This window comes from Pterocles gutturalis, unplaced genomic scaffold (genome assembly GCF_000699245.1).
Source record: "Pterocles gutturalis isolate BGI_N339 unplaced genomic scaffold, ASM69924v1 scaffold23892, whole genome shotgun sequence".
Taxonomy (NCBI): Eukaryota; Metazoa; Chordata; class Aves; order Pterocliformes; family Pteroclidae; genus Pterocles; species Pterocles gutturalis.
This window is the reverse complement of record NW_010108636.1, coordinates 88,506-102,642: the sequence shown is the minus strand read 5'-3', so window position 1 is coordinate 102,642 and position 14,137 is coordinate 88,506. Positions and strand designations below refer to the sequence as shown.

The following is a 14,137-nucleotide window of genomic DNA, read 5'->3' as shown; positions in this document are numbered from 1 at the left end:
CGCGGATCGCTCGCACACCCCGCGGAGTTTAACTTAGTTTTGAGCACAGGCGTATTTGCCTTCTGCTGCCCGTTCAGCCTGCTTAGCACTTTTTTCGTTCGAAAAAATAACATCAAGAGGGGAAAAACAAAAACACACTTGAGCAGAAAAACCGCACCTAGAAAAGTTAGCGCCGGGGCACTGGAAGGTTTGTTGGGGCGGTTTGAACGTGGGATCAGGATTTCTGCCCTCCGTTCTGCAGTTTGGGGGTTCTTCACATGCACACGCACCCACAAGTAGGTAGGAGACTTGTTAACAAATAAAAGCTCAACACCTGCACAGTTTGTCAATGACAGCAACAAAACAAATTGCACACAATAATAACAGTTAGCTAGATCAGACTGTCTGGCAACATCATCAGTAGGACCGTAACTCCATCATCGCCTTCCATCTCCCTGAAACACGCTGCGATGCCAGTGATGACTCCACGCTGTGCTGGAGTAACACCATCTGCGTGCCGGGCAGGTGCCGGGGTGCTTCCAGATCACACACGGGGAGAACAGCCCCAGCCTGGCAGACGGAGAAGGGTTTGCGTGAATGGAGAATGCTACAGACAGAACTGCTACACAGAAAGCATGTGCTGTAAGATAGTTGTGTATGTCTGATAATGTGGTTGCCTGGTGATAAAGGCTAATGGTTCACACTTGTAGTGTAAAATACTTGCTTCCTGTTCAAAGAGGAATGCAGGATGGGAAAATCCCTATCAAATAATATGGAACTACACCCGTCCTTGGAACTTAATAGGATGCTAGAAAGAGCTGGGACTTAAACACTTGGTCTAGTTTGGTAACTCCAAAACTTCTGAGGGGAGTCAGAAAATCTTTTTGCTTACCACCCAGAGAGGCTGAAGAAAATACTTAGTACTGAAAAATAACTTACATCCTTATTTCATTATGTCCAAAAATAATTCTAGCAATTCACACTGCTGTAGCACAATGATCCCTGCAGGCTTCCATGGTGTCAGGTGCAGCAGCATCATCATTCATGCCACTCAGTACATATGCACTGTTGTCAAATCTCCAGGTCATCTGGCAAATTCTAGTGAAAGAGATCTATTCCCCTGTCCCACATTGCACAAGGTCACACCCAGAGTGCTTGAACTCTTCTGTCGTATTTTTGGGTCACCTAATTTCCTAACCTGCTTCCTTTATAATTTGCTGCTAGCTCAGGCACAGGAGTAACAGGCTGCAACTCTCTTGCATTTTGTTTAGTCTCCATGTATTGTCTTATGTCAGTTCAGCTAGAGAAACCTGGGTCTTCATTAGCATATTTTATTTCAAACACTTTCAAATAGCAGTGGTGAGAAAGCTAACTATTTCATAGCTACATGATGCACCTTCCAGTTAAAAGTTCACATGAATTCTTCCATACCATCAAAGGGGAATCGGAGCTTTACAAGCAAAGGTAGAGAGGCCCTACGCTACGCAAGAACGACTGAGAACTGCTTACTGGTACAGAGATTAGAAATGCTTGTTTACTCTGCTCTTCAATAGAGAAACAACTGCAGTATGAACACAGTATGTGTCTCAATCAACACCTAGGATGTCATTCTTGAACACATACACAATTTCACAACATTCTTTACTGGCACTTAAAAGACTTACTTTACCATAAAATGAAAGACGGGATAACCCCAGTGGTCAAAAACCATCAGCACTGGGGTTCTCCTAATGAGGTGTTCTCATGGAGGACATCAGCTAGCTGAGCTGGATGAACACACATTGGCTCTGGCTAATAGGGGGACAAACTAATTTTTACAGTTTGTGTTTGGCTTAATGAAGTTTAATCATCTCTAGATACTGAGATTATTTTTCTTTTTCTATGCTTTGCTAGAGTATGGCCATCAGCACATCAGCTAATACTGTTCAGTCATGACAGAATTCCCAGGAGAGACCCTGTGCTGAGAACTGGGGAACGGGAATATAGCCAGGGAATGGTTAACAGCTCTTGTCCTTCTCTTTACAGTAATTGTTTCTGTCCTATCTTGAAATTTTTCCACCTATTGCCTCCTGTGTTGGACATACATATCAATTCTGTTTATTAGAAACTCCTGGGAGATTCAGGCTCTGAAAGTACTGAGTTTCAAGCCAACTCAGTTCCTTCTCTCTGTCAAACTTTGGGTCATCTCTCAGTCTAGCTTTGGACATCGAGCAAGGTGTCTTGCTCAGGGTCTGCAGACGACAGAAATTATGAATTATCTTACAAAAGCTCTATAGGTAAATTTTCCCGCAAGAACAAAGAATGAGTCAATGGGCAGAGCTATGGGATATCATTGGTTGCACTGCTATCTTTCCAGTCCTAAAATCACAGATATTCTTAAATATCTTTTTTTTTTTTTTTCTACACCACTACTCCAGGAGGGAACCCTTCTAGCACTAGAGCAAGTTTTGCTACCTCAAAAGAATAATCCAATGGGTTTCCCATAACTGTTGGCTTATGTATCTGCATACATAAGATGTAATAAAAACAAAGGTACTAATAAACATGGAGAAATTTTATTTCATTATCTTAGTAGTTTTGCTTGGCTGCCGAGCAAGCTAAAGAGAAAAAATGAGGTGGCATTTCTATACTTGTGTAGCACACTCAGACCTAGTCTTTAATAAAGTTTAACAAGATGCTCATAATGGCGTTACAGCTTGCCTTATGATATTTATAAGGAGCTACTAGATAAAGGAAAAAAAAAACCACACAAAAAAACCCCAAAAAACAAAACCAAAACCATTTAAACTTGAATTGGATGGTATGTATAAAGGAAATCAGTGGAAGGAAAAAGGTTTCCTTTCCTCTTCCTCCCTCAGTTTCTCTTTATTCGAAAAGTCTCAGCAATTACTCAGCCTTAGCAATTTAGTTAGAGCTAACTTTACATGCAGATAGTGGGTTACAGACTTCTATATCTTCAACAGATGGATATAAAATAGGCAGTAAAAAGGAAGCATGTTGTAACGCCACAAGTGCTAAGCCACGTAGGTATTGTGACACTTGTTTTCAGCATCGCTTGTGCTATCTAGCAAAAAGAAATTCTGTCATCCTTCCAAAATCTACACCCACACAGGTTCAACAAATACTCTTAAATGTTGAACAACAGCATCAAAGACATGGAAGTGGTAGAAAATGGCAGCCCCCTGTACATCTGAAAAATGTGATGTGGGTAATGTGGACTGTTATGTTCTTAAGATTGGCTGTGATTAATCTAAGATGCCAGCAGACACACTAAGGGCCTTTCCATGCTTGTAAAAATAGGTGGTTCTCAATAAAGCATGAGAACTTGCAAGAACTCAGAAAGAAAGTATAAATACACACCGTATTCCCTCATTGAACATTGAATTTTACAAGGACATGGATGTGTATACATCCCCACTTTCTTATTAGCCAATTTGTTGAGTTTCTTTCTTTTATAAACTCCAGGGAAATTTCCTGATTAAAAACTAGACATACTGGCTTTTGGGTTAGATCTTGAAGTTCCACATGTACAAAACTCCTGATAGTTTACTCCAGTTAGTTTTACTTACACGAGGCATACACCACCCAGTGGTAGTTATATAGACCTTTTTATGTTAAGTAACTTTGGAGACAGCACCGGTAGTGTTAACAACAAAACCTATTTGTATTTTAACAAGCTCCCAGTAACAAAAAGCTAGAGAGTAAGAAGCATTCAGCAGCACTGAAATGCTGAATGAATAGCTAGAAACATCTGTGTTTTGGGAGTAGCCTGCTGAGAGACCCCAGTGGGACTTCTGCACAAAGATAGATGGCAGAATGTAACCCTTCTGTGAACAACTCTGATTTTTGGAAACATTCTTCTGCTATAAAAAAAAATAATCCCCAATCTTTATTAAGATCTAGAGAGCTAGAGTGTTTATTTTTTGTATAAGTTACCTACTTCCATAGGACTTGTCTGCCTTACAAGGGCAGAGACAGACCCAATGGCTGTATTGTAATATGAAACAGGCCACAGAAAACTTTCAGGGCAGTTTAGTATGAACAGATTGGATGGACCTTGCCCTTGCTGACTTCCTGGAAGCAGGATATGCCCACTATGTGCTCTAACCTGCTTTATAAGATGATAGTGAGGCTCTGTACAGATTTTAAAATTCTGCAAGCTCTCATTAAGCTGATAAGGCAACACTCCAGAAGGGGGAATTCTCAAATATCACCTTGTCACTTTGGCTGATCGATAAACATCACAACTTACATGTGTTTGCCTGCTGCTCACAGTACAAAGGAAAAGCAGTGTTTGTAGCAAATTAAGTAGTGTGCATTCCATTTGTGAGTTTCAAGGAGCAGAGTATGTCACTGGAGAAATCATCAACTACAGTCACTTCTACTGGCTATTCTCACAAGTGCTATATCCTCATTAGAGCTCTTTTCTGGCAAGAGCCCATTTTTCTTTTTTTTAAAAAGAGACTCCCTAGCTGTATGACTCTGTAAGTGATCAACATCAATGCACTCAAAACAAGTCGTTATAACACATTTTAAGTGCTCCCAAGTTCTGTAAGAGGCTATGCTGAATTAAAGAATAAGAAGAGGATTAAAATTAGACTCTCATCAACTTAGGGCAAGATTTACCCTGATATTTGGATTACATCTAAAATTTTACTGATGCCAAATGCAGTTGACTAATGCCTAGTATGATTAACTGATGTGCTCACAGTGGGGGAGGATGATGCTCAGTCTCAGTTAACAAAGCTATTGTAGTTTTTGTACAAGATACTTGTAGTCTTAATGTTCACTCTTACCTCATTTTCCTGCATAGTCACAGGCAAAATTAATATTTCCCATGGAAATATGTGAAAAAAAGAATTTACCAACATAAAGTACTTTTTTTGTGAGCCAAAGTATTTGCAAGGTCAGTCATGTTCTGACTACTCATTAGGAAGCATGTAATTGTCAGATTAGTCACTGGAGACTTATTGTATCATAAGAATCAGATTAAGCTTTTCATGAATTTACGAATAGCTGCAGATAAATATTTTAACAGTTCTCTAGCTGTCATAATGTACACTTTTCATCTCCTCTGAAGCATTATTTTTTTACAGTATTTTTAGACCACATTATTTCTAGGAGAAATTGTTTGCTTCAAAGAACAGTTCGCCAGCACTTTAGAATAGAAGTATCTTACAATTTACCCTAATGCTTCCTTTCCTATTCATACTTCCACAGGCTGTAATGCAGGACTGAGAAATCCACAGTTCAGGTACCACAGACACCATACAACCAAATCCAAATATCCCCAAGCAGGGCCAGCACACAGGCAGCAGCCAAGGGCTGGGGCACATTGAGAATGACGTCTGTGAAACTATCGCCTCCCGCAGAGCTGTGGCCCTGGCTAGCACACTGCTTCGCCAAAAGCAAGCTCTGGTGCTGACCAGCAGCACCTTGCCTTTCTGCTAGGCTCTGCCCCCTGCATTTTGCCAAGTGTCTGCCAATTTAATTACTATTTTGAGAAAGGATATAATCTAGCACTTTACATTTCAAAGGTAGGTGACGTTTGCCTTGTAATATCAGAGTTTACATTCCAAAATAGCACTGATGATGATCATAATAAATCAACTTTGAAGTAATCTCTCTGCAAAGCCTACGCCAAGGGTTTGACTCATCAATCAATCAAAGCTTAGATTTAGCAAATCTAGGGATTTTGGTTTCCTAAGAAGGGGGTTTCAATTCCCGTTAGCACATCGAACCAGTGGTTAAACTGTTTTGCTGATCTTTACACTGTGGCCATGAGCTTTGGGCTCCCAGGCATCGTGTGACATTGGGGACAATGTTCAGTTGTGTGGTGTGACAGTACCTCCTTCCCCAGAGCTGGATTCAGTGGCCAGCTCACAGTTGCTCTCTTCCCTTTCTCACGTGACTTCATCACTTCTCTTGTCTTTCCTTGATCAGCCACTAATCGTCTGGTCTATACAGAGCCCTAGGCTAGGCTTGCCAGCACTGCAGCTCACATGCCAGTTGCCAGCTGCTTCTCTGAATTTCCCTGTTCTCCTCTATATGTCTTGTCAGCTCCATAAAATAAATCTTCAGAACTGTAATGTCTGCAGGGTTGTAAGCTATTACATCATACACCTACCACATATGAAGCATTATGAATAGTTGTTAAGGAAGAACTGAATCTTTCTCACACAAATCTTTCATCAATTATAAAATCCTAGTTTCTGACTCTGGTGTAAGATACCATGAAATAGTGTGTAAGTGATACACTATACAGACTCTCAGCTAAATACCTGGCTGAGCAGAGAAGTTATTTGTTCCCTGAACAATTCTAGCAACCCTTAGATTGACAATTTTACAAACGTGCAAGAGATATACAAGCACAGAAAGGTTCTAGACAAGATCCATAGTATTTAGCTTGACGTTACACATTAAGAGGACAATCCTGTGATTAACGCGGGGCAAGCATTCAGAACTGATCCAAGGGGTGCTCCATTCAATTAAACTGGTTTTCTACCTTTGCTTCTGCACGTTACCAAGACAATTTGGTGTGAACCAAGTGAGCTGTTCTGACTAAAGCAAAGAAACCTCTTTCTAAGCACGCTGAATGAACACTTTTTGATTACCACTCATAAGCACTTTATTCTGAAGTAAGAGGCAGAAAAGACATCAAGTAGTAAACTTAGTTCTGTTGCTTGGAAATTTAAAATCTCTGCTTAAGGTGTTTCCCCTGGCTCCTGCCTTCATTGCTGTACGCCCTTCTCAATTCTGTCAGGAAACTGAGGTACTGAAATATCCCTAGAACGCCATTCCATAGGATATATATATCCCTCCTAGACAAGTACATTCTGAAAGTCACATTAGGAAGCCTTCTACGTTCATATTAACATCTATTAAAACAGATACATGAGTTTCTTATAGTTCGGCTAGGGATCTCAGGTGTGGGCTACTGATCCAAGCTGAAGTAGCAGGCACTTAAGCTTCATCTGGTTTTAGTCTGTTTTCTCACTAACACCTTTTTAAGCTCTTTATTAAATTCACTGGGAGCAATGGAAAATAGAAAGGCCATATTAGGAGTGTAGCAGCCAACAGCCCTTCTTTACTAAAAGAACCAAAGTATCTCTAAGGAAGCTGAGACATGGTCTACATGGTTTTGGGGCAGAATTTCCCTTTCATCTTTTGGCAAGATATCACAAACCTATCTGTCAGTTCAGTGAATACGTGAATACAGCTCCAGCAGTCTGAAGATGTTATTTCAAGACAGATATTTTCCTCCCCATACTTGTACCGATATGAAACAGAATGCAAATATAACTACTTACACATAAGATCAGAGGGAACATACAGCTTGAGCCAGTATTTAGATGTGCTGTGAGGGAAATTATGATTAAAATCAGTCCACAAATTACTGAACCTCTTACTGTGGATTAAAAAGGAAACAAATGGTTTAAAGAATTCTCAGCAGTTCTGAGGAGCAACATCAAATATTCCGTGCCTTCATTTTTTCTGTGTCTAATGGGAGGCACATCAGCAGCTCCCAGTTCTAAAGCCTTTGCCCCAGGTTAACCAATTGATTAAATAGTTAAGAGCTGTAGTATGGCTCTCTAATATCAGTTTGCACCATAAACCCCACAGCATCTATATACACTGTAATTATTAGCCTATGTTGTACCTAACTGCTCTCAGCACTATTACAAAATAATAAACCATAACCAAATAAATTCTATGCTTAGATACATATTTATGTTAAAATATTGTAATTCAGGAGGCAGGAGACAAATTTAAATGGAGTCTCTTTGTAATACCATTCTACATCTTTTAGTACAACCTTGCCCTTAGTACTTTCCATTCTCTCTGTATACATCCTTCATACAGAACACACAAACCCATGATAATGGATTTGGAGCAATCTTGCACTGAAAAAGTCAGGCATTATGATTAATTTGCCATTAACTCTTGACTTCTTGACTTGAAATGTGACAACAAGAGATTATTATTATTAAAGTTGAAATAAATTGTATTCAGGACAACTCCAGTGCCCCAATCCAGTTCCAATGAAGAGCATGTAAAGATTCCAGGAACATCACACTGATTATAAACCTTCAGTTTCCCTTCCTCACAGCATTTGGAGACAAAGGATTCATGTTAGTAGCCTATTACCCACATCCTGGCAACCTGTAATTCCCTGCTCACACTACAACTCCTTAATCTTCCCCTTTCCTTCTCCCTGCCTCCGAGTTAAGTTTTGAACCCTTCATGGCAAGATTCCATCCCAACTGTGTAGATCTGATGCACTGGTGCCAAGTCAGAATGGTTTCAAATGAAAGGCTTTAGTGACACTCAAAACTTGACTTCCTAAAGACGGGCATGTGAGTCCTTCAGGAAATCGGCACCAAAAGTTCCTAGACCCCCAGTAATGCAGAATAAGCCCTGTTCTCATGGAAATTCTGGAGAGATAACTGTAGTGTAATTCTTAACTTCTGTATAGATTCAGCATACTTAATTTTAGCCATACAGGTTTTGAAACCTTTAATCCATAAAGCAGAGGGAAGGAGGTGGAGGGAATGGAAGGGAAAGTTAAGTTCATTGCCTTGTGACATATTATTCATCATGAAGACCACAGAAAAGAACCTCTAAACTACTTAACAAAGCTATCCTTTGTTTTAATTTAACTCTTCCTTCTCCTTTCTCCTCTTCTCTATTTAAACAAGTTTTGCAATCTCTCTCCTGAAGCATGACAAAGGTGACAGAACAGTACTTCACTTTGAGAACTACAGTCTACCAGTCAGAAACAGAAACTGTCAGCAGGGAGATCTGGCTACCGAAGCCACATACTTCTTTACACTCATGTTCATCCAAAGCATGCTACCAAGTTTCCAGTGCACAGAATTCCATAACAACATATTAGTAAACAAAACTTGGACAGCATTGGGCGGGCAGTTGTCTTTTGCCAGCCCATAAATGTTTTTATGATTAGCGTTCTGATTGCTGGCATGCAGTAACACAAGCTGCCCTTATTATGCAATGAGCGTTTTTATAAAGCATGGTAATTTTTCCAGTGCTCCTACTCTTTAAGGCTTTATGAGCACCACCACTCACTTCCAAAGCACAAATGACTGCAGAAGCTGTGCTCTTCATGTAGGCATTAACTCGTTGCTATTGTTTGTCTATGGTTTAAGAATATACACTAATTTAAGTGTCCAAAATAGGATCCAACACTACCAGACTGGTGGTGTTAGACTACAAAAATATAAAGCCTTTCTTGGACTGCTTTGTTATAAACTGCTTCCCTAGAACAAGCTCAGCCTCCAAAGAGCAGTACTGGCTTGATCCCACCCCACTGAATTACACAGGAGTTGTGATTTCAACAGCAGAAGGATACTACTTCTTTACAGACTTTATTTCAGAGCTGGGGAAAAACATTGCATGATTTCCAAGCACTGTAATTAGTGACAGAGTGAGTAAAAAGCCACGTCTTGCTATAGCACTCTTGTTAGTTTGAGAAACAGCTTTTGTGGCATCGATGTACAGGAAGGATTGTGGCCAGGCAACTGCATAGCATTCATGTTTACTGGAGTCTGCACAACTGTGGGAAGCCGCTGATTCTGTGGCCCATCGGCAGCCTGGAGGAATACAGCCTACCTGATTGCCTCACTGACCATGCAAACAAACTGTTACCATGGCCTTTGCACACATACTGAAAAAAAGGCAGCCGAGTATTGTGTATTTTATTGTTTGCTAGATATTTATTATTTATTCTGCACCTTCTGAACTACGTGTACTGAATAGCACTCTTCACTCATTTAACTTTTTCTCTCTTGTGTAATCAAACACCTCCTGCGGTGACTATCCTGAAGCACGCCACGTTACTCGCCCTTAAGATCCACATCTCAAATAAAAGTATGATCCTGATTCCAGTCAAATTCCAGTTTAATTAAAAAGGGGAGAGGCTGGACTTTCTGACATACAATTCTAGAGTAGAATAACAGAAAATTTTTTTCAGACCACAAGGTGGAGCAGTAGATCCTTATAGATCACAGTAGATTCTAACCTGATCATTAATGTCACAGCAATCTACTGCATTTATAGAAAAAAAATTACTGGAGGACCTAACAGGGTGACTCATGACTTTGAAATACAGAGCTTCCCAGTAACAGCAATGAATGTTCCCAAACAGACTCTTGGATTTCCTGATTCATTTCATTTATTAGGACATTAAAGGAGTGACAGCTTTTAGTGATGCCTAACTCACATCAAGGAGCTCACTTGTCAGCATGGCCACAATGACAGCAAGGAGACACACCATTGATAATAAGATGTTACCCCCTGAACACACCATTTTTAAAATGAGTGGAACATTAAAATGGAGACACTTTCTCTTCTCCCCAAAGAATGATACAGGAAGAAATAATTTCTCAAATACTAAGTTTAGGAGGTTGTTCTCTGCAATCCCCTCAAAAGTCCAAGGATTTACCTTTGGAAAACAAACAAGCTTCACACAGACTTTCACTACTATTCTACAGTAAAGAGCCATGCTTTTTTCTTCTTCTTCAGTGTTAATGTAACCCGCCTTCCAACACCAGAAACAGAAAGCTAAGAGTTTCACTAAGCAAGAGCAATTAAGTATATTGGAATATGATAGTAGAAGGCTGAAGGCCAAGTATTATCAAAACATCAAGTTCACAGTTTAGAAGCTACTCAAACGTATCTTTGCTGCATGACTCTTTGTTAGCCTGCAGGACCGTATCTGTCTACCGACGTCCCCTTAAGACTGATTCTAGAAGAAAGCTCAAAAGCTCGTGCCCCCAACTGAGGGGTGATTATACCTGTAAATAGGCATCAGATTTATAAGATTTATCACAAAACTAAGGAATAGCTTGTGCTGTGCAGTGCTTTTGTCTCCCCTCTAAAGAGAAATGCAGATGTGTCAATGAGATCACGAGGCAGGTGTTGGTGAGACCAGAGACACTCCAGGATTTTGTTTCGGGGAAGAGTTTGATAATTTGCTCCTTTTCTGCAATTTGTTTCTCATTTATGTACATCCCTACAGCCTTAGTCAAAATCAATAGATTCGTAAACCCCAAGGGAGAAATCCTGACCCAGCTGAAGTCAATGGGTGGTTTTTTTCCATTGACGTCACCAGAGCCAGGATTTCAACCCAAATAACAGACGTCTCTCTCTTAAGGACTCCTAAGTAGACAGACTTTCCAGACTAAGAATTATGTGAGAAGAAAAACAGAGGAAAGTAATAAAAAACTGTTCTGCCTAAACTGATATAGAAGACTTCCACTCACTAATAACTGATCTTCGCTCAGTGCAATAGCTCAGTACTTTACCTAATAAGTAAAATGTCAGGACTTACATAGATGATTGTCATTATTACACAAAATGAATTTACTTTGTGAGAGTTAGACTATGATCGCGGCATTCTCCTATGTAGGGCACAAGAAAGAAAAAAGGACTATTTTAAGAAGTGCTTTTTGCTCCCACAGTTTCATAGAGACAAATGATGAGGCAAGAATCTCTTTCTAGCTCTCAAGGCTAAAGAGAAAAGTTGGGAAAATACAACACAAATACAAAACTAAAAGCCATCAGGCAAATAAAAGGATTAGATTAGATCTTATATTTTAAGACATTTTAAATTATTCTGGGGCCTAACCCATGGGTTTTGAGCTTTTGAAATTGGTGGTTGTAGGAATATAGCTGTCATCAATTGCTCTCTCTGCCTTGACTCTTCCCTAAAAGCAAGTGACAGAAAACAGTTGCCAGGCTATTCCTAAATTGCAGGTTAATCCTTCATTGATACATACAGAGGGTGATGACAAAATCACTGTCTCTAGCCCTAAATTAAGAGATTTAGAGATCTTAAAGATCACCTACATTTTCCCTCTAAATACTGTTTTACAGCCATGAGGTACTATGTGTTTACAAGCTGTTTAGAAATATGAACAAAAATTCAGCAGTGTGATAAGCTGAAAACACCAAGCTCAGCCACACTGATTTATCACAAGGTCTGAGCAATCAGTGAACAAAACGGCCCCACAATCTGCCCTAGCAGAAGTTTACACTGTGATGAAACAAGAAGGATTTTGCTTCTAACTGTTAATAGGCCTCTGCTTCATCTTGGCAGTGAGCTGTGATGGGCCCTGAGGTCATTTTCACATTCTTGTATGGCATTTCGAGCTAGGAGGCCCCGTGCAGAATGGCAGTGATAAAGTATGTACTGGACAGCTTGGACTGAGGGGAAAATTTACTTCACTGCTTGAAGCGTATTAGGAAAATAGTCCACTAAGTAAGAACAAACATAAAGCTCAGCTTTCAAACTTAAATAAAAACTTCTGTCTGATTAATTCCCAAGGAAAGAGGAAGAGCAGTGGGACAGAAAATGAAGGAAGGCTACACTGTGTAGCCAGTACAGCTACACTGATGCAGCACTGTCGTGGTTTCATACTGGTCTATGCAAGATGCAATTTACCCTTTGGAGCAAGGAAACATCAAGAGAAGCAGTTCTTATAGTCCTCCTGTTGCATGAGCGCTACTGGGAAGTTTTGCTTTGTGCCCACAATGCCCAAATTCTCAGAGACCCCTCCACCTGATGGCTCTGCATTGCATACAGACTATTACCAGCACTGCCCTACTACCCTGGGCCAAATGCAGATTTCTTCCAAAGGGAAAGGTTTTCTGTGAAGAATATACTACAACAGTTTTTGTGAAACTCTCGTGTTCAGTGCTAACAGAAAGGTACAAAGTAAAGAAGCCATGGACATTTGAAAGCTACCCTTGCCCACACCTTCTAAAATTGTAGCACAATCCAATAGCAACTCTCATCTTTGAGAAGAGTGCAGGGTTTTGCATTGCTCTGGGCAGTTACGCAGTAGTAGCCATGAATGTAATGGTAATTTGCCAAAATTGTTGCTAACAGCATCAGACACAGCCATAAAAGTTCACAAATAAATTAAATTGATGCAGTGTTTGTCTTATATAAGGAAATATTCTTTATGGCTAGATAGCATACTATCCTTTTCAAAATGTGTGTGAAATGTGTATTTTGTAGTTTATGTAGCACATGCGCCACAGAATTGCACATAAAGAATACTCCCTAGTAGTGTTGACAGAAAACACAGGAGGGTTTTAATAAAACATGAAGAATGGCTTTATAGTGTATGTAACTGTTTGCCTTCTACTTTAAAGCCCTGTGTAAACATGCATTATATGTAGTTCACAGTATAGTTATTCTGCTTCCTGTAGTGGCATCAGAAAGAACATTCATCCTGAAGGCTTCCTTTACAATGACTGAGAGTGCAGCTTTGATTTACTAGAATTCTTATAGAAATGTATAACTGTCTCATACTTCTGTGACACAATGTAACCCTTTATGGACAGGAAGAAATTAGAGGATTCTGTTGTGCAAGAGTTTGTAAAGATTAAGCTAACACAGTATTACAGTATTAAAAATAAATCTCTAATAAAGCCTGGAAGGAAAAGGTATGTTTTACTTTGGTCACTGAGTCCAAAAATTGGACTTACAACTTAAAATTGGATTAATCACTAAATGGTAAAGCAAGTTTTAAGTGTACCTCAGAGTGTTTATTCTGGTCTAGCAGAATTTCAAGGCATTTACCTCCTATTGATTTGTACATTAATCCTCTTGAAAGCTGCCTGGCACTTGTCTAGAGCTGATTTAAGATGGCTTAAGCACTTTGTTTTACTCTGGCACAGTTATGAATCTCATGCTGCCTAAAACGGGTACTGCAGCCTCTCCAGAGGGTACTTAACTTTGGGGCTGTTTGTTATTTTGACAGCTTGCAAAAGAAAAGCAATCTTTAAGAGAAACACCCTTCATCTGAGATTGTGTTGTGAACCAGAAATTGCATATATAACATGCCTTGTCTCACTGTGTACATTAGCTACTACTGTGGCTCTAATGAGCTCTGCCAGGGCAGTCCTATCACCTCATATCAGGCACCCAGCACAGGTGGCATAACTAGAAGGTGTGTACACTGTGCAATGTACACCAGAGAGGGAGCAGCTCCCACAAGGGTAATCCTGAGAATGTCAGAAAGAGCAGAAATTAGAAAGCAAGGACTAACACTGCTTAAATGAAGGACGAAATCCAGAGGATTCATCCCAGGCTCTTTTCTAGTAAGGCGAAGGAACATCTCAGGGATTT

General features: G+C 39.9%; 1 protein-coding gene across 1 annotated transcript in view; it reads left to right on the top strand.

Moving 5' to 3' along the window:
• The first annotated feature begins 449 nt into the window (after window positions 1–449).
• LOC104461213 (sodium-dependent noradrenaline transporter-like) overlaps window positions 450–14,137 on the top strand; it is a 63,454-nt gene continuing 49,766 nt past the window's right edge. The window contains exon 1 of the mRNA XM_010072716.1: window positions 450–621. Coding sequence (XP_010071018.1) covers window positions 450–621 — 172 coding nt within the window. The remainder of the gene's footprint in view (window positions 622–14,137) is intronic.